Source organism: Homalodisca vitripennis, chromosome X (assembly GCF_021130785.1).
Source record: "Homalodisca vitripennis isolate AUS2020 chromosome X, UT_GWSS_2.1, whole genome shotgun sequence".
Taxonomy (NCBI): Eukaryota; Metazoa; Arthropoda; class Insecta; order Hemiptera; family Cicadellidae; genus Homalodisca; species Homalodisca vitripennis.
The window spans coordinates 8,663,413-8,688,655 of NC_060215.1; the positions used below are offsets into that span (position 1 = coordinate 8,663,413).

Genomic DNA, 25,243 nt, shown 5'->3' on the forward strand with positions numbered 1-25,243 from the left:
GTTTTGTTGGAACGGAATCATGACGTCCTAAGTTGTAAAAACGTCGGAACTCAATCTGGGCAGCTTTCAAACTATCACCGTTTTTATAAAACACTTTATAGCTAACGCACGCTGTTGCCCGTTCCACTGGTCCATGGCTACTGTAATGGTGGCTTGTTTACTTGGTCACTGTCACTGTCCCGCAGTGCTGCCACCTGCTCACGGCTGCCAGGACACGTTACAAAAATTCCCGTTATTTTGTGTCACCCTATATTAAAACAGCCAAGGTTTAAGTATCTCCACTCCACTCTCCAGTACTATTAAAACAGCGATTAGTTTCACTGTTTTTGCAATTGATTTCAATAAGCGCGGGGATCCATTTCAAGTGTTGAGTGATTAGTTTCATCAGTGTAATATTTTACCTAGTTGGAACCAGTGCAATATATAATTTAGACAGAACCAGTGTAATATATAACCAAGGCAAAACCAGTTTACTGTCTAAATTTACTTGTGTGTGTGTTATACAATATACATATATATATATATATATATATATTTTTTTTTTTTGTATAAGCATAATATATAAATATGGAAGGGCTGTATGTAATTTTAGTCTGGATTACTCTAAAGACAGATTGTGGCAAAATGGTGCGCAACTGGTTAAGGCTATTTGTAAGTAGTCATAAATCAAAGAAAAAAAATCACAAGGTACATTTTTAACATTTATTAAGCAACTTATTTTGAACAATATTTTAACAAACAAAACACATAAATTATTGAAGTTATACTGTAACAAAATTGTTAAATATTAAATATTTTTTAAGTAAACACTGAACTCTAAATAACATAATACCTATCACAAACATTAAATAAACTGGCACTTTCAGATGAACCTAGAAACAATGCACTTTTTATTTTTGCTGAAAAAGTGAATCCATAAATTTAATCTTTCAATATTATTTGAAACAATGAGAAAAATCAGACCACAAAAGCTAAACATGAACTTGATTTTAGGTCTAAGAGTAAGACTATTTGTTTCTAAAAACAAAATACAGCTACCGCTTAAATGCTATATGCACATAGAGTATTTAATTCAGAATAAATAAGAGGTCTAAAACACATTTTCTCTGAACTGATCAGAACTATTTTAAAAACAAATTAAAGGTACAAGTCATAAATTTAAGGCAGTATTTTCACAGTGCAGCAAATGATCAATTTGAAATACATGTACAACATTTCTGGAATAATTATGTTCCATAAAAAAGTTACATTAACTTAGTTAAATCATTTAACTGAGATGACATTGGACTTAGTTTATGAATGACTTGATTCAATACAATAAAATTAAAACAATAAAACTTAATTTTAAACTAATACTCATATAACAGCTAACACTTATCTATAAAAGCTACATAATTAATTAAGAGTATTTGGTAGTAAAGCTTATAAATAACGTTTATTCATCGGATGAATTGGAATTGTCATCTTCATGTGACAATTTTGAATATGGCAGAGGTTTGGAAGATTTCACAGGTTCTCCTGACCGAGGTTTGGCAGATTTCACAGGATCTCCTGGCGGAAGATAGATACAGTTGGCTGGGGCTTCATCCTCCCTAATAGAACCTCCTACAGGAAAGTCAACGCAATCTTCTTTGGCTTCAGAATTATTACTCTCTGGTTGTGTCATAGAATCTCCTGCACTGAGGTACAAGCGCTCAGGAGTTTCATAAATAGGGAGGAAAAGTTTTGGTTGTTTATTTTTTCCTGCTGTGAGATAAAAGCGTTCCCCAGGAGCATGGAAAAAAACCATTTGCTAGAGGCATCACAAGGTTTCTTGCTATCAGGTTCATAGTCTCTGAAATACTATCTAAACGATTGAATCCAGGAGGCTTCACAATGTTTCCTTTAATGACGTTTAGGTATGCAGGAGGATCAGAAATTTGGGATTCATGGGGTGTCACAGAATCTTCTGCTGTTAGGTTCTCATCTTCTATAGAAATATTAGAAGTTTGGGTGTTAGGTCTTACTGAAAATTCTGTAAATCCAGCAGGAACATATGAAAGAGGAAATGTGATGGGCGCTCCTGCAGGGAGATGGATGCAGTAGGGAGGTGTTTTACGGCTCAGGAATGTGAAGGGTGGGACTTTGCATTCAAATTGGTAACCGTCTTCTCTTTCGATGAGGAAGACTCCGCTAAATAAATAAAACAAACTAGTTATTTATACTTATTTGTTTAAATTAAAAACACATAATAAATGAGTACAAGATATAATGTATAAGTATAGACAAAAACCATAATCATAGTGAAATATATAGTTTTGGCCAAATAAAAAAGCATTTTGAAAGTTTATAGTCTATTTTTTTTATCTCTTTTTTAAACTGACATAATTATACATAATGTAAATCTTAAAAATGTTTTCAATTAATATTTAATTAACTGTGTCAAAATTTTTCTTGTAATTACAGAAGTACTGTTTAATGTAGCTACACTACCTTTAATTAAACTTGTTACATAAGAGATAACACTTTATGTAGTGCCCAGGCTGCTGTGGAGCGAACTTATCGTCTCTCACTCGCTTCATTGACGCTTTGCAATAAAAATTTACTAAACGGGCATTGAGGATCCTCATAGGCTTTATACGTTGTATGAATGTATTATTATGTATGCATTCATACATTATACATCAATACATACATACAATATGCAGGTAAAGGAGTTTCAATAAGCATATTCAAACAATAGTTCAATTATTTCAAAAAATTTTATTTAACAAGTTATTTACAATTCTATGCAAATTTACAAGAACAATCTAGGGAAACAAACAAAATAACATGTTTACAACTTTCTACAAAATCTTAAATAATACTATACATTACATTTTGGATATTAGGTAATTAACTACAATTCAACTAAATTAAAAGCAATGTATGGCTAAAACAATTTTTATATTTAGTTCAAAATAATAGGGTGTAATTAAACAATTCCTTTCAAACAAAACAATTACATTGAATTATGTGTGTGACAAGACATTGTAGACAGACCTGAACATTTTAGCAGTTACGAAATGAACTTAGTTTCTCCTGGGGAAAAATAACAAAGCTATGAGTTTGTGCCTGTTTAGTTCAGTACAGTACAGGTATGAATTTTACCCAAATATAATTCAATACTACTGAATTCAATTCAGTACAACTCATGAACAATTTTTAATATTAAGTACTAGATAAAGGAATTATAATTTTAAATCTTTGCATCATAAAAAAATAATACATTTGTTAAAACATTAAAATGTTGATTAAACATTACAAAGACAGATTTTATAAAGAAAATTATGACACATTATTATTAAGTTGCTTGTGTTAAATATTGAATAACGGTTTCATTGCTTTTATACAGATTTTGTGAATCGATATATAACAGCAGTTTTAAGATTGCCAGAGTTTGCTAAAAATTTAAGAACGCCAAAGGGTTTAACAACCATCTTAAAAGTTTTTTTAGCATCACAGGCATTTTATAACATTGGCGGGTTTCTATAATAAAATTGGGACACCAGCATTTTTAAACACTGGTGTTGGCAATGGAGAAAACTGGTGAATCAATGTGATGTATGTTTCAATAGTGTTGTGATAAGAGTATCAAATTGTACTCTTAGTGTCTGTCTATTGGTATCCAATGTTATTGTTAATAGCAATAATAAAAATATTTAGTCAAATTCAGAACTTAGCTGATTTTATTGGAAGGAATTATCATAATGTATAGTTCCTTTTACTTAATTAAAAATCGCAAAGTTACTTTGCAAAATAAAAAAAACCAAAACTAACCCGACATACTTCCTATATTAAATTATAATCCTGAACAACTATCAGTTAAAACAAGGGTAAGTTAACATATATATATAAAATTTAAGTAAGAATTGAATCTCTCACTTGCTGAGCGTAAATTTGTCATAACATGTTAACCTTACAAGCCATACGTGTAAATTAGTTAATTAAATTCGAGCCGAGCATCGAGTCGATCAATGCTTTAAAATCATCCGGTTACCAATAAAGTTATGCCAAAAATACAATTCTAAAAGATTTGGCAGAGCAAAGTTTCTGATCCCCTTTGAAAAACATAAATATTGAAAATGAATTAGAAGTAAAGATTATGATGGTCAGGCCAGCTACATCGTGGACTATTCGGATTCTGAACTGGTTGGAGTCCCTGAAGAAGTAGTCTCATCACCTTTACTTTCCAGAGAGAATGGAGGAATTCTGCAATCAAATGTATACCCATCCTCTCTCTCCATCCTGAAGGTACCCCTAGACAAGTCGTATCACTTTAGACTCAAGCCAATTGCCATTTTCAATAAACATAGTACGTTCTGTCTTAAAATACGTTGAAAAATAAACAACAACAAAAACAATATAAATTAAATTTTACCAAAATATATGCTGATTTAGATCAAAATAAATAAAATATAACTACCAAGGTAATTATTTTAAAGCATGTGTTTTTTACACACAGAGCCAATAAGTATTATTCAACTTCCTGTTTGATTTTATTACTCAAGATCTATTTGCATAAAATAATAAAAAGCAAGAAATATATAAATTAAATATAATACATTACAAGTTTAAGTAGCCGACATCTCTGTCATCTTCACTGGAACTAGCTCCAAGTTCTTACAGTTTAGGACTTACAAACTAGGCCATGTGATTGAGGGAAGTTCAGCATTCGGTGAGTGAATTCTTTGAATACATTTAACAAGTAAAGGACATGCAGCAAAAGGTGGGTAGAAGAACAAGTAAATTAATCCTTCGGTGAAATGCAAAATATAAATACGGCAAATCGGCGAGTCTGAACTTATTATACCCATACCTTGAACCTATCCTTCCAGGGTAAATATATTAGTTTTGAGGAAAAACAAAACCTAACCTAATATGTCACGCACATGCTCCAATCACCCAACCTTAGAAGACAAACATGTACCCTATCTATGACCTCAGATAAGATGGTTGGCTCTCAAGTAGGGAAATTTACTCTAAGTTGAGTAGTTGGCTCTCCGGTAGGGCAGTTGGCTAACGGATAGAGCAGTTGGCTCTCGGGTGGGGCGGTTGGCCCTTGGGTAAGGCTGTTTCCTCTCAGGTGGAGTAGTTACCTCTTGGATAGGGCAGTTGGCTCTCAGGTAGGGTGGTTAGCACTTGGGTTGAAGAATGTCCATGAAAATCAGGTAATTGCATTTGGCAAGTTTTGTCTTCTTTTCTCAAGGTCCTGGGAAGGATAGGTTAAAGACACGGTTATGACAAGTTAAGATATCTGTTTATTTAAGGTGGCTCTTAACAGTCTAGCTTAAATAATTAAAGAATTTAATGTGTTAAGCAATGTTTTTATGAGGTTACACCATAAAATTTAGATGAAAACTATCCAATGCTCAACAAAAGATAAAAATCTTCAATAACAAATGATACATAAAACAAAAATCGTGTACTTTACAAATTAGTATAACACTTCCTCTACTGAACAGTATACAGTACATACAATGATGAAATTTCTAAACTCCATATCATTTTTTCATGCACTTGCCTGAATAATTATGTTACCATAAACCTAATAATAAAGTTCATTTAAAATTAAAAAATGCTAAAAATCAAACATGAATGTAATATAACCCGATAAATAATACATATATTCTTGATATAATTATGTAGTCATTGATATAATACATACAATACAATATAACCATTATTAGCGCTATAAAAACTTGTTAGTAGCCGGATTAATACGAGACCGTTAGTGCATTGGCTGATCAACGTGAGGTATGACTCACCACATGTGACCACTCGGTGCCTGCAAGCTGACGTGGCTACTGTACTGAAAAGCGGGAAGACTGCGACTGAGCACAGGCTCCTGCCCCACCACTCCTCTCCCTCGGACAGTCTCCAGTGTTCCGGACAGACTGAATATCCGCCAGTGACGCTCCCTCAGTTGAACAGACATGTCTCCGAGGTTCTCTAGACGGATGCAATAGCGCCACTGTTCAACAAGCAAGTTACTACTTCGCATTTTCATCTCAACCCTCCGGGTATCAATTATTAAATAACACATTTTGGATATTGATGCAACAGTATTACTAAATTATATCAAGAAAAAAACAAAACATTTCACAAGTATAAAAATGACTGTGACAGTGTCAGATCTCAGATGTTGCAATAAGCGGGAGGTAAAATGGTGATGAGCTCAAAATTTACATTGGCAAATGAGATTATAACAAAAGGAATATGACAAGTCCGGCTTAAAAACTGATTCTTATTTATTGACAATAGCTAACAGGTAAACCCAGCTGAAAAATTTGAATAATAATGTGTAATAAGTATACAACAAAATTATAAAGTTGCAATACAAAATATTGGTTTACCATTTCTGTTTGCCCACTTTAACAGAATGCAATAAATGGAATTTGTCTTCTACTTTTTACACGGGAAATTTCATTCTGGAAAAAAGGTTGGCTACATCACTGTGTTCACAATTTCTTCTTAAACAAGAGCATCAGTTTCAAACTCTTCAGTCCAAAGAAAGAAATCCACTGCAAACACAGCTAGCGGCATTTCTATAATGCCAAACAACTAGTTCTAACTAGTCACTTGCATTTTTTTATTTTATTACAGAGTTGTGATTGTATCTAGTGACATAAAACTTATTATAATGAAATTTGCCATTAAGTGATATAAATATCTCATGTAATTTTGTGCACTAAAAGTGTTTCTTTAGTGAATTATTTAAAAAAATGTTGCCAAGCCATGGCCTTGCCATTGAGATGCACAACCAGTGAAAGACCACTTCTCCGGTTTTACAACAAAAACCTATAAATATATATATATATATATATATATATATACACTTTTTTTGTAATCTTATTCTCTACATCATATTAAAAGTATCCAAATATAATAATCATATAAAAAATGTTTGAATGTAGTTCTTTGTAACAACACAACATTTTACTATTTACAAAAAAAGTTTTTGGAAAGTGGAATTATTGATGTTTCGCATAACAATTTTTTTGGGGACATTTGGTATATTAAAATATTTTTGGAATGTTTTATAATGCTTTACTTTGGAATTTTCTCGTTCACTTTTCTTTTAAACACAAAAAACACTTAAATAGAAAAATAGATCAACTTAAATACATACATAAACATAAATGTTACAAATATATACTTTGCTTCGATAATAAACATTCTACATAGGTTTGAATGATGATGTGCACAACTAGCAAAATACAGGCTGCCATTACAGGAATTTCAACTGCCAGATCCAGGGTTAATAACTAAAAAACATTACAACTGGTTAAACCATTTTTTATGCTGGCTAGCATTTGCAGAATATAATTTTTTAAAGAAAATACAAGATCAATTATAAGAAAATAGATAAGTAAAATAATAATTTAACTAAAATATTGAGGTAAAATTTAAAAGACTGTATCAAAATTAGGATTATACTCTATGAAAATGTATACAAAAATAATTGTACTGTTTAACCCTAGAAGTGGCAGGCGCTGGATATACGGCGCAGTCGGTCGTCGTCTAAGTGGCAGTGCCGGAATTCCGGCCCGATTACGTTGCGTTGCATTATGTTATTTTTGAAGGAGTAAATATAATCTGCTTGTGATAAAAATCGTATATTTGGAAAGATGAAGAATCATACTTTACAATGATAACGTATTTTATTAGGTTTTATACTATTTATAGATATCCTCTATGGATATATATAAACAGTTGTGCAGCAGACATCTGGCCCGCCTGCACAACATTTGTTTACTTTCTATTGTTGTTCTCCATAGTTTGGAGTTTATTTCAGCTAGTTATTACTTATGAGCTAAATAATAGTATATTACACATATTTTTGTAAATAATTTGTGATAAAATGAGTGAAATCTTTAGAGATAGATCAAGTGACTTGAGAGAACTGCTATTCAAACTGCTTGAGGAGCTGAATTCTACACTTGTATATATTGTAAATATAGGTATGTAATATCAATGTGTTTTATATTTATTTTTTAGTTGATTTATAACCAAAATGATTCATAAAAATGGTTTTAGAGTATTGAATACATTATATGTCAACATGTATATATCGGCTTTATGTCTTACCCCTGTGCATAAAAAATAAGTGCTTTGGTCAATTTCCGTAATGTAAAAAAACATAAAAAGTGTAAATATGGATTTTAAAAGTCATATAAAATATATATTTCTGATTCACCAATAAATTGTAGATAAAATGTATATATTAGAATTGTTTTTTTAAACGCTTGAAGTCAAGTACAAAACGGAATCCGAGGATAAAATTTAATTTTTTTTTACTTTTTTAAATCTTTTTGCCGCATCAAAAATTTATGACAAGAAAAATATTTGTTTTTCTGTGTTCTTTTATAAAAAAATTATGTATAATATGTTAAGTTTGGAGCATTAGTTGAGGTAGTAATATATATTAGAAAAATACACAAACAGTTGGCCTAAAACACTGTGCCACTACAGAGAATTTACAATGCCACCTCTAGGGTTAAGTTTTACTTTGCAAATGTTTGTAATACGACATTATTCATTCAAACAAAATGTTTTTAGCTACTGAATAGGTAAAATTTATTGGAAATAGTGTTTGTAATATTACAATTAGATGGAAGTTACTGTACTGTAGACACACATTATAAACCACACTTGTATTGTTGTGTACATACCCAGTAAACTGATGATGTTGGAGATTCTCTACAACCCATGTAGAAAGGGATCACCGTAATTCTCACATTTTCAGTAGTTTCTTTGTGGACATCAGATAACTCCAACCAGGGATGGTTCTTCTGCTGCCAGGCCCGAAGGGTCTCCAAAGCACCATATTGGGGTTCTATCACATTTGTTTACACTGTTTCAGTTAATACAACACAGCAATATGATTTCCCAAAACTTTAAAACTTTCCTAACTTTTAACCTGAGAGCTGGTGGTACAAACAACCAGTGGAACACAAATTATTAAATTGGATTAAGTCTCCACTTTATATATATATATATATACACGGTGTTTGAAAAGTATGGGTACGGCTTAATACTTTTAAACCCATAGGAGATAACATCTATAAACTTTGCACAGTGTCATATGGCTATGTAAACTATTTTTCCTTGCTATTACCATGACATGCCAACCATGGGGGGACGGCCCACAGAGGAAAACATGGAAATCTTAAATTGAAGCATGGGTCGAGTGATACCTCATTTGAAAGAGCTCACTTAGTAGAGTTGAATGCCGCAAACTGCATCTCAAAAGGTTTATCCAATCAGAAATGGCGGGTTGTTTTAGGTACACATTGTGAAGTACATTATGCGCTGCCATTTCTGACTGGATCGTCGTATTCTGCTGCGGTTGGCGGCGTTTCACTCTACTAACCAATGTGTTTTCACTGAAGCAAATTATGTCATAAATTTATAATACAATAAATAAAACACAATAAATACCAATGTTTTTTTAGTTTTATTGATTGTATTATAAATTTATGACATAATTTGCTAATTAAAAAAAGTCAGTGAAAACACATTGGTTAGTATAATTTATATAAAATCAGAAATAAACTGAACTTTTTTCATTGATGAAGATTGAAATAAAATCAAATTTTTATGTTATAAATGTTTAGCTTAAAAGTATTTTCTGTGATATAAAAGAAAGTGAACAGTACATGACACACTTTTTAGAAACTTTAGAAGATAAGATTACAACAATACTAATGACTGCAGGTGTTATCATCTAACCTCAAACGCCACTGCTTTATGAATAATGCAACTTTATTAAACATTAAAAGTATTATTAAAAATTACATAAATATTAATAACATAAATTATGTTATATTCTTGAAGCAAATATAGTTCTCCATAAATCAGTACTAATTTTATTGATAATCAATAAATGAATGGGTACTGTATGAAAATGTTGAAAGCCTAAATAAAGGCTTGATGTCCAACCCTGCACAAGCCTATATAGACTCTTGGCCCTGAAAGGGTTAGCAATGTAAAGTATAAGGTAAAATAAAACTCCCGGGTCTGACCATGATAACAGTTAAGATGTGAGTGTCAAATATTTATCAATACTCCAAAAACAGTAGTAGAGTGAAAATCTAGAGCTTATTTTTTTAATTTATTGCACAATGGTTCATTTTTGATAAATTGTCATAGATGGTGATGCAACTATATAATAAGGAGAATATTATAATCATTCAAAAAACTTATTTTGTGAATCAGGTATTGTAGTAGAGAAGATTTCTAGTAAAATGGGAATGCTCAGGATTTCTGCTAAGACATTGTCATTCATTTGTACATTCTGTCAAAAATCACACATTGCAAGGTGAAAATACATGGGAGTGGTAAAATTGTTAAAGATTGAAAAATCTGCCTGCACAGTTTTCTAAAGCCTGCACCGGCCAGAACCTAACTACATTTTTTGCAGTTGAAATACTCTGAAAGATTCACTGGATAGAGAATTGAAATAAGCAAAATACACTTGTCTTAGAACTTGTTGTCAACTACATTAGACAAAGTTATAATTGAGTTGCAGAATTTGCTTAATTTATTGAGTAAGGAAGCATTGTGTTGACACCATGAAAGAGGTCAATTGATAATCAATCCAAGAAAATTCAATCCTCAGAGAATTAAAAAAAAGATGTAATAAATTATGTGTCTGCCTTGGAGTCTTGCAATGTTTGGATAAAGATTTATGAAATAAGTCTTACAGAGGTTGATTCAAACCAGGAGTTTAGTTCTTGCTTACTTTGGAGTATCGTTTGGGAAAGAATTCTTTTGGTTTTTGCAAAAGGCACTATGGAAGTATTTTCAGCATATACCGCTTGTTCAAAATTTTATGCACACTAAGGGGATCATGGAAACCATAAGAGATACAGCAAAGATAAAATGGACAAAGTTGTGTGTAATAAGAAGACCAACAAATTAAGAAAACCAAGTTAATTATTGGTTGCATTGTTAACATGCTGTGCTCAAAAAACGGTTTTTGCTCAAAATATTTTAACTGTCACAGGTCTCTTATTAGTACCTATATTGTTAGATATTTCAACATGAAATCTGCATGATATTTCTTCTACTTTTAAATATTATAATGACAAATTTGTTAATACCAGCAAGCACTGAGTGTTGGGTTTGAGTAAAATTTTTTAATGCAAAAACCCATGTTTTACTAATTAAAAGAAAGTAGATTTTTTACTGATTTGAAAAATACCTTATATATCATTAAATAAATGACAAAAACCTGTCTTTTATATGGCCGTTTGAAGAGAAATGTTATTCTATTAATCAGCTATGAAATACTTAAGGTTTATAATACGATCAAGCCTTACATGAAGGATAAAAATAAACAATTACAGGATCATGTGAGTTTTTATCGGTTATGTTGCTTTTCCTATATATTTAGAATTGCTCAAATGATTACCTTTATCTGGTTGATGCACCAAGAATTTATCAAAGAGTTCGTGTTGGAGAGGCTGTTTGTTGGTGGTTTTGTATGGTATAATATCCTCATGAGCAACGTAGTCTAATCCAGGTATAGCGTACAGGCTTCTGCTACTGTCCTGATTGCCCAAGAAAGTCACCGCTTCAGCTTGAGCCCTCTGTAATCAACTTTTCAAAATGTATATAGAACAAAAATAACATAGATATAATTAATTGTTGGTTTCAATATATATTTGTTTCAGACATCGATCTTAATTCATGACTTTACAAACAAACATTTTCCACAATGTGAAATGAAATGATCATTAAAATATTTAATTTTTTAATTTTCTTCATGTCTTTCTTGTAACTTTCTCTTGATGGAAGATCTCCCTCTTCTGTAGAATATGGGTATATTTTGTTGTGTTTAGTCGGAAGAAGAAGATGAGGAAACCAATCATTGCACTTAGTCCTAAAAGAACCTTTGCACTGCTTTCCGAGTGAAAGGATATTCAAAATGGATAAGGTTTTGGGTAGGGGCCCACATCCTGTCGAAATCACATGAGGAGGGGTAATAACACTACCTCCGTCTTGTCACCTGGAAAGAAGTGGTAATAAAACAAATCCAAAGTGACCCTCCTGTGGGTTGCAAAATTTATTGGATACTGTGTGTCAAATCATACATGTCTGTATTTCTTCATACATTCACTATCAACCATTTGTAAATTGTAAAAAGAAGGATATAGGCAATCATAGAATCTGTTCTTTTTTCTGTTTCTTTTTCTTCTCTTTTGCTTTTATAGCGCGTGGGCCAATCGGAAAGTAATTTCTGTTGGTTTAATGTGTAGGAAGTACTAGTTTTCACGCGGCAGGTCGGTAATAGGGAGATTGTCCTGGCAATAGTTTTTTGCAAAATGTGTTGCAACTAATGCCTGCCAAATGTTTAAATTTAATTATTGACAATACATAATTTGAAAGGATAAAAGGTTTCCAGATATTTGCCATCACTGATGCTATTATAGGAGTTTTCACATCAAAATTATATTCAGCCAATTCATAACAAACTGTACTGTGTATGACCAAAAATATGAATAAAGGGAGTTGAACACAAATAGATTGGAAAACAAACCCACATGACAAAGAAAGTAGTGACAGACTATGTGTTATTTGTGATGAGTTTGTTCAAAATCTTGGAGATTTCAAAGAAATTTCTGTAAATTTACACCAGTTACTGACAGTGGGCTACAACAGATGTCAGGGTTATTATTACACCTGTCCAACACAGGGTAAAGAGAGAATTATTGCTGTGCATTTTTTGTATGGTTGTGCTATCTATTAACGCTTCAAATTGTGGTGGACCAGGTCATAAGTACATACCTACTGACAAACATGATCGCTTGTTGATCATCTAAAGCTAAAAAAATCTGATTGACAAACGTATGATATGGAATGTGTGTATGTAGCACATATAAAGCGGTTTGTAAATACACATCCAAGCTATAAACAAAATCCAAAATAAAAGCATCTGCATTGGAATTAGTATTTTAAACAATATCTGTTTCCTGTAATAGCTACTAAGACACAAAACTTGTCAGATTTCAGACGCTGCACTAAGTGGAAGGTAAAATAGAGCTAATCTCATCATTCACATAAAACTTGTATTTGAGTTCCTATTCTCAGGATTTACTGAAAAAAACCAGTTCTTCTAAACAAAATGTACGTTTAAGCAAAGACCGAACTCCGAAGGAAAAGAAATATTTAGATGCCTTCAAATGTGAACTACAATAGGTGAGAAGAACTAAACAATTAAATTCTGATATGGAATTCCAGTTATCTTAAAGGTCAGTCTAAAAAACTATTGAAAACTCACAGTGATCAGGTTGTAAAATGTACTTTCAAAATACGGTTTTTGTTACCATACTCAGAACTTTGAATCAAAATGCTTCTAATTGTCATTATGATTTTCTTATGTCTTTGTCAAAATAATCTATCTGAGGATAAATGTAATTCAGAGCTAGACCTTGAGAGGTATACAGGGTGTAACCAAAAGGTTGGGCTGGCTTTGTATTTGCAAATTCTGTGTGTGATTCTAATCTAAAAATGAAGAATAACTTTGTTCCAATTTCTACTTTGTTTAGCCGCTAGCCAACATTTTGTATTTTTTATTAACAAATTATTATCTCTAAAACTAGTAAAGCTAAAGAAACCAAATTTAGCACTAGATTTTAATAGGTAAGAGGAAAATGAAAAAGTTGTTATTTTCTTTAATATTAACAAAATGGTGTCTTTTGAATTTTTTTAAGTCAAATAACAAAAAAAACAGTACAGTTATAAAAAATGTACTAGACACCCACTATTTGGACAATTTATTACAACTCTAACAGTAACTGTTTCAACGGAATCCATCAAGGCATAAGCAAGCATGACTACTTTAAATGTACACTTGCACAAGTTGTGAGCAGCAAACATTTTAGCCTCTTGATAGGTATCAGCTGTTTTACATGGGTTATAAAAATTTAAAAGACCAACTATTTTGCAATTTTTATTACAATTACAATGCAAATTTTTTATTGAAATCCATCAACGCATAAGCAAGCATGATCACTTTAAAGACATGCTTGCACAAGAGTATCTTAAGTGGTCGAGCTCGCTTATTCATTGACAGAATTCATTGAAATAAGTACCGTCGGAACTGTAATAACTTTGTCCAAATAGTAGGTGTCTAGTACATGTTTTATAACTATACTGGGTTCTTGTTATTTGACTTTAAAAATTTTCAACAGACACCTAATTTTTGTTGTTTTCCTCTTACGTATCTTAATCTATGTGCCAAATTTGATTTCTTTAGCTTTACTAGTTTTAAAGATTATAATTTGTTAATAAAAATAAAATGGCAGTTACTCTTCATTTTTAGCTCAGAATCACACATAAAATCTGAAAATGCATAGCCAGCCCAACCTTGTTGCTACACCCTGGTATAACGTTTATCCTACTTGATACCTAAGTACTTCAATCAGAAATGTTTAATGTATGTTTGTTGTAAGCCATGAATTGTTCGTGTGCACCCGTAGGGACATAAAAGTGATATGCATAGCCAGCCCAACCTTGTTGCTACACCCTGGTATAACGTTTATCCTACTTGATACCTAAGTACTTCAATCAGAAATGTTTAATGTATGTTTGTTGTAAGCCACGAATTGTTTGTGTGCACCCGTAGGGACATAAAAGTGATATGCATAGCCAGCCCAACTTTGTTGCTACACCCTGGTATAACGTTTATCCTACTTGATACCTAAGTACTTCAATCAGAAATGTTTAATGTATGTTTGTTGTAAGCCACGAATTGTTCGTGTGCACCCGTAGGGACATAAAAGTGATATGCATAGCCAGCCCAACCTTGTTGCTACACCCTGGTATAACGTTTATCCTACTTGATACCTAAGTACTTCAATCAGAAATGTTTAATGTATGTTTGTTGTAAGCCATGAATTGTTCGTGTGCACCCGTAGGGACATAAAAGTGATATGCAATTCAATTAAAGCATAATAAATAAACCATTTTCAAGGATTTTAGGCTGCTGAATTTAGACATTTGTCTCAATGCACATAGACCTGAAGATATTTTTACAAACAGAATTTATGCGACAGTCCTAACTAAGTTGTACATCTATAACGAAACCTACACATTTTACACTGTCCACTTCATTTACCAAATATTCTCCAACCATAAAACATCAGTATTACAATGTAAAAGTCACAGCAGTTTACCTTGTGAAATGATCAAAATTTATTTTGATCTTATCCATCTCTAGAGGAGGTATAGTAACAGACTGTGACTAAAACATAATTTAACTGAAAACTGAGTATGTACATCCTGAAAATAAATAACAGAGATGGGCAAGGCATTGCCTATAAAAACCAAAGAATTTTGCAAATTGCTTTCTAGCAGAAAGGTAAGGTCCATAAGGAATAACGCTAATGGAAATCATGAAACATTGGAATGTATTGTGAAATGCTTAAAACCCTAACTAAAGGTCATACAAGCTAAGACCTCAGATTGCTCAGTACTTCTGGATCAATTCTAATGAGACTTTAAGTATTCACAGTCCAGGCCTAGCTTCTAGTAATTTTCATCCCTTCATCCAAATGAAAATGTGGCTTAGCACAAGGTGCAGAAAATAATATGCTTAAAATGAATATATAGGTCAAAGTAGAGAAAATGCATTTTTACAAAAAAGTAATTTCAAACTCGATTGGGAGATACATAAGTATATAAAAACTAATGAAATTTAGAGTGGAAAACAAAGAAAAGATATAGTTCTAATACTGTACAGCAACTGTAAAATGTACTCATGTGATATGTATTTTACGCTTATTTGTCACCAAACAGAGATTACTTTCCAAACTGCCCTGGTATATTAGTTGGACATGTTTTTAACATTTAAGTATAAATTCTATGAGTTTAATACACAATAGCATAAGCTGGCACATTACCATATTAAGCCAGTCATGTTTAAATTATAATAATGATAAATACTAATCTTTTTAAATCATTGTTGTTTCATAAAACAAGGTATAAGACAATTAATTACAATGTAATGTCTGAACGGTAACCAAGAATTGAACACTATACCCACTGATAATCACTGATAAAACATAAAACAGGGTATAAGACAATTAATTACAATGTAATGTCTGAACGGCAACCAAGAATTGAACACTATACCCACTGATAATCACTGATAAAACATAAAACAAGGTATAAGATAATTAATTACAATGTAATGTCTGAACGGCAACCAAGAATTGAACACTATACCCACTGATAATCACTGATAAAACATAAAACAAGGTATAAGATAATTAATTACAATGTAATGTCTGAACGGTAACCAAGAATTGAACACTATACCCACTGATAATCACTGACCAAAGATAAACATTTTATTTATTCCATTACTCATATTACATCCATATTAATTAATCATATATCATTGGATTCTACATGAGTGTGTAGACACTGAATAAGATCTTTTGGAAGTTGAGCAAAGGATAATGACTAATTCATCTGTTTTATTTACACTATAAACATTATCGAGAATCACTGCCATACGTGAACATATTTTCCATTGACTCCCATAACAAGTAATGATGCAGCTGTCACAAGTACTGTACTTGCAACAGTTCTAGCGATTGAGATTGTTCATCCTTGTTCACATTATGCGACAACACTTGTGTACTTTCTTTACTCACCGGTGTAAACCTAGCTCAAGACTACCCAAAACTTCAAATTGGGCAGAAGTGAAGTAAATCCCAATTTTATTTTTTTTTTTGCTGAAGAGTCCATAACCTTTACAACTTTATCTAGTTCCAACATTTTACCTACTCTCGACTATGGTAACTTATGTAAATAGTAGATTGAATTTCATAGTCAAGAAGGACGGTGGCTGAAACGTCCAGGACAAATTGTAGGAACAATCTCTCCTGCCAAAAAAGACAGCACAAGCACATAGATGTCTGTGTCCGGCTGATTCTAGCTCCGGCTTCACCAGATGGCTGATGGGGCTGGGCAGGGATCAGGTTAAGCAAGTGATTGCCTTGATCACTGGACACGGCCACTTCAGGAAACACCTAAACACTCTAGGTTTACGAAATGAGGACTCGGAGTGTAGACTCTGCAATAAGTCTGAAGAGACTGCAAAACACATAATACTGGACTGTGAGAGACTGGGAGCAAGGAGAAGGGCTCTTTTCGGTGATAAACAACCAGGTGATGAACCAGATGCTAGTATCGGGGAAAAGCTTCTTAGCCTAATTAAGGGCACAAAGATAGGCTTACCCCTCTAACATCAAAGGGGCACACAATAAGCTCAGGTTGACGTGTGAGGATCTGTGAATCCACCCCAATACCCCAACGAAAAAAAAAAAAAAAAAAACCATCTCTCCTGCCAAAAAAGACAGCACAAGCACATAGATGTCTGTGTCCGGCCCACCGTTCCATAGAGATACAAAGTAGCACTGTGTCCAGCCGAGTATTTGAGTAAATCATTCATGTGTATTCACTGATAACATCAAGTTTATTGCCATTCTTAAATAAAACTAGTGAGTGAATTTGAAATGAACCTTATTTTCTTTGTGTAATAATGACAAGCTATGTCGATAAATTTGGCAATGTGCATTCTGAGATAAATAAACCGTTTTTACTAAACAATGCTGTTATTTCCACAGATCTTCCACTGCCTCTGACTACTGATTACATTTATAGACAATGTTCACTTATCATTACCCATTTACCTTTTATTTCTTGTGTATCCAAAGTTAAGGTATTTTGACATTAAAATTTGTGAGCTGTTACTGTAACAAAAACTGTACATACCACAACTGTGTTATAGCAATGTGACAAAATCAGTAAAAAAAATAATTTGGAAACAATTTGTGTTATGACAAATTTTCTTACTTCTTGCAGAAACTCTTTACTAAATCTCCACCTCTGGTAGTTCGCCCGGTAGAGAGTCTGAAAAAATGTTCTTGATTAAAGTATCTGGCCACAACAAATTATTGCAGTAAAAAATTATAAACTAAGAATAAACAAAACATATTTAAAATAAAGGTATACTAAAACAGTTAATCTTACACGTAGGATAAAATCAAACATTTAGGTCCGTAACAACACAAATGCAAAGCTTTCTATCCAATGTGAATGTTGGGTTTAGTTCCAGTTACCCTTACTCTTAGTACAGCATCTGAAATCAGACTTGACTCCTGGAATCTTTGCTTTGTTTTGTCGTTTGTAGTCTAGGTGTATCTGATGTCGACACGATGTAGAGTTCATTTTGAGTTTCTTCATCAACAACTTTTTTTGGATCTCTTCAAAGGAACATGACTCAGATTTCAGGAGACCAGTCTGTGATACTCAGAGGAAGGTGAACTGGTGCAAAGCTTTACTATCAACTTCATTATTCTATTTATTCATTTACTGGACATGCTGTTAAGCTACTTGTATTATGTGAATGAAATATAAATAAGTGTTAAAAAATATTTAAGCTATAAGCTGCAATGTGTGTGAAATATACAGATTCTGTTAATATCAAATCAAATTAAAATAAATGTATAATTAAATTTGAATGATTATGTCAAGTAGATGCAAAAAAGAGACAACAAGCATGCACACACATTTTAAAAAGTTTTAACACACATAACTTTACATAAGGAAACAAATATATTTATGAAACATAAAAATAAAATTAACAGTCATGTAATAGCAATCACATCAACTCCTTTTACATACTAGTCATGTTATTTCACCATTTCCATATTAATTGAATTTTAGAAAGTCCAGAGTATTTAATAAGATATACATCCTTGTATACATGGAGAAATGTTAATAAAAAGTGCTAAAACCTTTTAACACGTTCGCTGCTAAAAATTAAGTAATGTATGTTGCTAGAGGCTAATTTTTTTTTATTAGTATTCACTTACCAATTTAGTTGTTGTGACACGGGTTGGTACAGAAAGGTCATCAAACACCAAAAGAGCCGAATTTCGCCATTTTGAAAACGTGCAGTAGATCTACCGCACACGCTCCTGGGGCCAGTCTCTCTTCGAAGCGCGCACCGTTTTCCTTATTGTTTTTGAAAAACAGACCACTAACGATTGTTTATAATAATACTGGGAACAAATCACTAAGTATAACTAAAAATATATTGATAAAAAACACTAAAAACTACTATTTACAACCCAACCATCCTCCCCAAGGTACGCTTCATTAGTCATGGAATTGGTCAAAACAATGTGGGACACACAACCCAGGCTGTCCATCACATTCTAAACACTGCCACATCACGTATTTCTTTCTGCCATTTGCATAGCAAACTCTGCACCTCTTTTGTTTACTTCTCTTTCCACAAGCCACTTTTTCTGTAATCCGTGAGGGTACATGGGGGACGCGGCGGCGCTTCAGAGGTCGAGGAGGCTCGGGAACGTCCGGGAGTAGCTTGTCAATAACCTCCAGACGGAAGTCGTACAATGGCATTTTGTTTTCTCCACTTGATGTGCGAACTTCGTTATAGAGATAGTGTGCATTCACTAACATCATCTGAATTACGTGGACAAAAATCTTTTTATACCACCGCAGTGTTTTCCTTTCGCAAGGATAATATGACATCATTTGGTCACTGCGGTCCACGCCTTTCATAAAATGGTTGTATTGAACAATTGGTAGTGGTTTTAGTCTCTCCAAACCACCTCGATTAATTGAATTCACCATGTCATTTTCAAATTCAGTGGATATGTAAGAGACAACGCGTTTGTCTTTCCATTTGGCGACAACAACACTTTCAGCGTAGCGGGCGATGGTTTCACCCTTTTTCAGGGTTGCCAATTTGACTTCAGGAGATACGTATTTTCTGTCCAGCCGAAGAGTTCCAGTGCAATATGTATTCCTACGGAGCAGGCTTGAGGCAAGAGTAAAACTATTATAATAATTATCCATAAATAAACTGTGGCCACAATTGAGTTTCCCTTGCATCAGCTTCAATACAACATTGGCTGCATGCCCCTTACCATCGTAATCATCTAAAACTCCGCAATACATAAAAAAACGAAGTATTAGGCCATGGGGGTCACACAAACTGTACAGTTTGATGCCGTACTTATGGCGTTTCCCTTTTATATATTGCCTAAAGTACAACCGTCCCCTCCATAAAACCATTCCCTCGTCAATGCACAACTTTTTTTGAGGATAATAAATTGAGTCCATTTTATTGTTGAAGTAGTCAATTAGAAACTGTACTTTAGAAGCTCTGTTGTTTGGGTTATAGGGTACCTTTCAAAATTAATGCATCGCAAAATAAGCATGAATTTGTCCCTGGCCATGAATTTGGGGAAGCACGTTGAAAACAGCTTACAAGTTTTCCAATAGTCTTGTATTCGGGGTAATTGTAATATTCCCATGTGCAGCAATAGGCCAATAAAACATTTGAGATCCTCCACGGTAATGTCTTTCCATTTATGGATTCGTGAGCCTGGGGTTGTAGTAGGTCCACAGAATAACTCCAACGCGTATCTATTCGTAGTAGCCACAATGCCCTCCAAAAAAATCACATCCACCAGCAACAAGAAAAAATTGATTGGGGTAATCTCATTAGGCAAAGGGACTAAAAACTTTTCCTCTTTTGTAAACGGTACATCTTTCATACCTATAGTTTGAGGACTCCATTGTGGTGGTCTTACGTCATAGTCTGGGTCTTCGACCTCTGACTCATCAGTCTCGTATTGTTCATCGTCGAGGTCCGGAGCATAACCAGGGACACCAGGGTCGTCTTCATAATCAGAATCACTATTAGCCACAAACTGACGTCTATTCTGGATTCCACTAGTTCCAGGAGGCAAATCCATGTCTATTGTATTATAAGAATAACACTAAACACACAACAAAAACGGTAAAATTTGAAGTAGTCTAAAAACTAACCACAAAACGCTAACTGAGAACGGCGACCACAAAAACGCGGGAAAAGTATATCCCCACGAGCGGCAAAACGGACAACCATACACGACGAGTGCTGAGAGCACACTGACTGGGTTTCTAAACAATGGCGCTGTGCAGTAGATCTACGTCATGCGCGCCTGGCGCGAGGCAGCCGTGCAGTAGATCTACCGCAACCGCATTGAACGTGTTAAAAAATCTTCGCATGACATATAGGTAAATTAAAACATTTAAGAAATGCATAAAGAATAAAAACACTGGTGATGTATTATACTTACATGTTAAATGCCAACAAAATAAAACTACCTACATCAATATCAGTTCATTTGTATTTAACCGAATATACAGGGTTCGGCAAAAGAACCTCCCCGGTTTGAGCAAGCCACCGCGTGAGTTGTAGTGGGGGTAGAAGATGTGGAGGGGGTATTGTTCCGTAGTGGCGTACGTGCCATTTTGAGCATCTCGTACTGCAATAACACCGGAGAATGTGGCGCGAGTGAGAACATCCATCCAACAGTCTCCAAAGCGTTCAGCGGTTAAACATGCAGCTGCCCTGGGATTGTCAGAAAGGAGTGTAAGGAGAATTCTGCATAAGGAATTTCATCTGCATCCCTACAAAATAATGGTTGCCGAAAAGTTGTCTGAAGAAGATTATGAAACTCACAGGGCTGCATGTTATGACATTTTGCAAAACATTCCCCCAGATGCTGTCTTCATTTCTTCTGATGAAGACCACTTCCACTTGTGTGGAACTGTTAACAAACAGAATTTCCGCTACTGGGCTGCGGAAAATCCTAGGGGACTCCAACAACCACTACACAGCCCTAAAGTCACAGTTTGGTGCGCCGTTGCGGAATTTGGTATGTGGGGACTGTACTTTTTTGAAGAAGATGGACAAACAGTAACGGTCAATGCCAATCACTATTATCACATGATAGCGACATTTTTCCGACCCAAGATCAACCAGTTTGTTTTAGATCATGAGGAAGAAGTTTGGTTCCAACACGACGGAGCCACAGCTCACACTGCTCGGCGGTCCATGGAAATGTTAAGAGAGTTGTTCCCTGGACGTCTTGTTTCTTTAAGAGGAGACATTTCCTGGCCCCCAAGGTCATCCGACTTATCACCTTGTGATTTCTTTCTGTGGGGCTACCTAAAGGCTGAAGTGTACAAACATCGTCCCAGAACTCTGCAAGAACTAAAAGATGCCATTAGGTAGAAAGTGGCAGCCATTCCAAGGGAAGTTATACGAAGAACTATGGACAACTTCAGGGAAAGACTTTGTGAATGTCTTAATAATGGGGGACATCATTTATCGGAGATAATTTTCAAAACCAAGTAAAGTGTACTAGGCGATGTAAAATGGCATCATATAGGCTATTCACAAATATAAGTAGTTGTTCTGTATGTTTCTTATTCTGTTTGCAAATGCCTATTGAAATCAGGGAGGTTTTTTTGCCGGCCCCTGTATAATTTCTTTTTAACTCTTTGAGTATCCTTCTACGATATATTACTGTGAAACATTTTGTAACAATATTCCATTGATTAATAATTTTGCCTCATTGTTGTTATTATTTATTGTGTTCTATATATATATTATTGCACATAAATAGGCTATTATCGTCAACAAATAAACCACAGTATAATGGTTCAAAACATTCCTTACTTTCTTTTTCTGTCATATTTGTTGTAAATATTTATACAATTTATATTTGTCTGAAGAAATATTATAAATTTATATTGGGTTAATGAACACCCAAAGAGTTAATGAACTTATGAGCATACATTTTTGGAAATAGACATATATATATATACTGTTTATTTACTTTATTTTAAGTTGGCTGTATTTTATCCAAATTTATTTTAAAAAATTAGGAACTGTTCTCAGTTGTATTTGCCTTTTAGATATTTTAATGAATAAAAAACAACAATAAATCAAACTGTTTAATTATAATGTTTTATGTTGTGTACCCTAAACTAAAAGATTAAGCATAAAAATATAATTTATGTATACTTTAATATAAGACAATTTATATGAGGTGAAGAATAAGACAATCTTATAAGTAATTACATGTTTTTTTTGTTTTTTTTTTTAATTACACATTCGTTAAGCAATACACTATAAAAAGACTAATTAGAGTGTAACAGTTTTTGGTTATTTATTTTATTTATGGATTGGCCATATTTCATCAAAATTACTTGAAATGTTCAAAATCTACTCACAGTTATATTTACCTTTTGAATATACTGCAATCAATACAAAAAAGTAATAAATAACATGTTTTATAACTCCAAACTAAAAAGTAAGCAAATAAAAGATTAAGACCAATTTTAAGCAAACATCATGATTTTGTTGAAAAGCAAAACAGCCAATATGTGCTGAATACACTTTAGAAAACCTGAATACTTTTGGGAACTTTTGTTTTATTTTTCTGAACACCCAAAAGGTTAATGAACACCCAAAGAGTTAATGAACTTATGAGCATACATTTTTGGAAATAGACATATACAGTTTTTTAACTAATATATATTTTTTTTACTAATATGTTAAGCACCATCTAATACTAGGCACATATATAACTACAGCATACATACATACATACAGCACAAAAACTAACCCAAGTTTAAATCCACTTTACTAATAAATATCATACAATACAAAATTTAAATATAAAACATTATCCATGTATCCATAAACTACACATGCATGTTAAATTTTGTACAAGTTATTCCGGAATTCATTTGATTAATGAATGGGTATGGATGTTCACATATATGGATGAATTTTCATGAAAGCCACTATTTTACTCTTGAATGGGAGGAGAGCCCAAAATGGATTTTTTCACTAAAACCAAAATTCTATTTTTCTCGTTCATCATAAAATGTTACGAGTATAGGAGAACTTTTATGAAGGAGGAAATTAAGTTGTTATTATTGAATGTATCTCCCCAAATTTCTTTCTCGTTCCCATTGAGTTATAACAAATGTCTATTTGGGTCATTCTCCACTAAGTGGCAAATTTATGTTACAAAACTCTAGCTCTGTTATTTATAGTCTGAGGGATGCGGTGATTTTGAATATTAATAGAGGGAACTGGTTATCACATGATCCATAATTAAAAAACATGTTTCTGTATGTGCAATCATATTTAAAAAATTAATAAAGTACCATTTTCTCTCTACTGTGGCTTGTGACAACCTTGAGTTCACTACTTGTTTGTTGAATAATTAGGCTGTTTTCAAGGCTTTTAAGGATGAAAAAATATATATGTGTCAGTATGTCCTGTAGAGAAGAAAGAAAGCACTGACAAAATTTATCGGTCTACTGACGAAAATACACGGAGCTTTGAAGCTGTGTTACAAGAATCAAGTCTCTCAACCGTGTCACTTTTTGAAATGCGCGCCAATACGTAGTGGGTAACCATAGAGAGAGTAACTAATGTTGGCAGCTCTGCTCATCACGTGATCGTTAAAAGGCAGGAATCTGTTCACTGTAAAACGTCTATTTCCCGGTCGTTTCGACATTTTTGTGCTGTAAAAGTGAAGTTCCTCACCACAGACATCTCTCAACTGTGGAATTCATAACTTCAAACAGGTAAGTATTATAAATTTCTTTCTTTCATCAAAGTTTAGTGGTGAGGGAGTAGTTTACACCCACTTTTACCCTAACCTCTCAGCTTCAACTGGAGTCTCACAACGTGCATCCAAATGCGAAATTCTCTCTACCGTGGTTCTCTCAACTGTGGACCTAAACTTGCCAGGGTGGAGAGAAACATGACAGGGTGGAGAGAAAATTCACTGTTTCGCAAATTTTTTAAGAAGATATATAGCTATTTGGACTGTTAAAAAGAAATATTTGTCCTTCCACATAAAAGTAATTTTTTAGGTAATTAAAATACAGCTCGCGGTTTATTAAAAGATATTTTTATTAAACAGTTGTCGAGGTCTTCTTTGAATCTTATTTTAACCCTTTCACCGCCAAGAGCCGATGTCATCGGCTCTGCAGTTTGATCGTAAAAACGCCGAGAGCCGATGTCATCGGCCCACGTATGTCTACTCAAAATCGCCGAGGGCCGATGACATCGGCCCACGTCCTTGGACCGTAAATCGCCATGAGCCGATGTCATCGGCTTTTAGTTATAATTTTATTTTTTCGTTACTATAGTGATCACAAGTCATTATTATACATATGGCGAAAGATAAAAAGGCATTCAATGTGAAAAACACATCAAGTATATAATCTATGACTAGTGTATATTACGGAATACGAACAATGAAACAGGATCTAATCAGCTGTGGCAGACATCAGCTGTTTGACGTTTCTG

At 33.5% G+C, this 25,243-nt stretch overlaps 1 protein-coding gene across 2 annotated transcripts in view; it reads right to left on the reverse strand.

The window, feature by feature from the left end:
• Positions 1 to 2,721: 2,721 nt before the first annotated feature.
• The window catches only part of LOC124368650 (polymerase delta-interacting protein 2-like), a 43,926-nt gene continuing 21,404 nt past the window's right edge, over positions 2,722 to 25,243 (reverse strand). The window contains exons 4-8 of one of the 2 annotated variants that reach the window (XM_046825892.1): positions 17,893 to 17,949; positions 11,438 to 11,615; positions 8,694 to 8,857; positions 5,787 to 5,992; positions 2,722 to 4,278 (exon numbers count right to left, since the gene is read on the reverse strand). In XM_046825892.1, coding sequence (XP_046681848.1) covers positions 4,152 to 4,278; positions 5,787 to 5,992; positions 8,694 to 8,857; positions 11,438 to 11,615; positions 17,893 to 17,949 — 732 coding nt within the window. In that variant the 3' untranslated portion in view covers positions 2,722 to 4,151. The remainder of the gene's footprint in view (positions 4,279 to 5,786; positions 5,993 to 8,693; positions 8,858 to 11,437; positions 11,616 to 17,892; positions 17,950 to 25,243) is intronic. The other variant, XM_046825894.1, reaches the window with a different exon arrangement.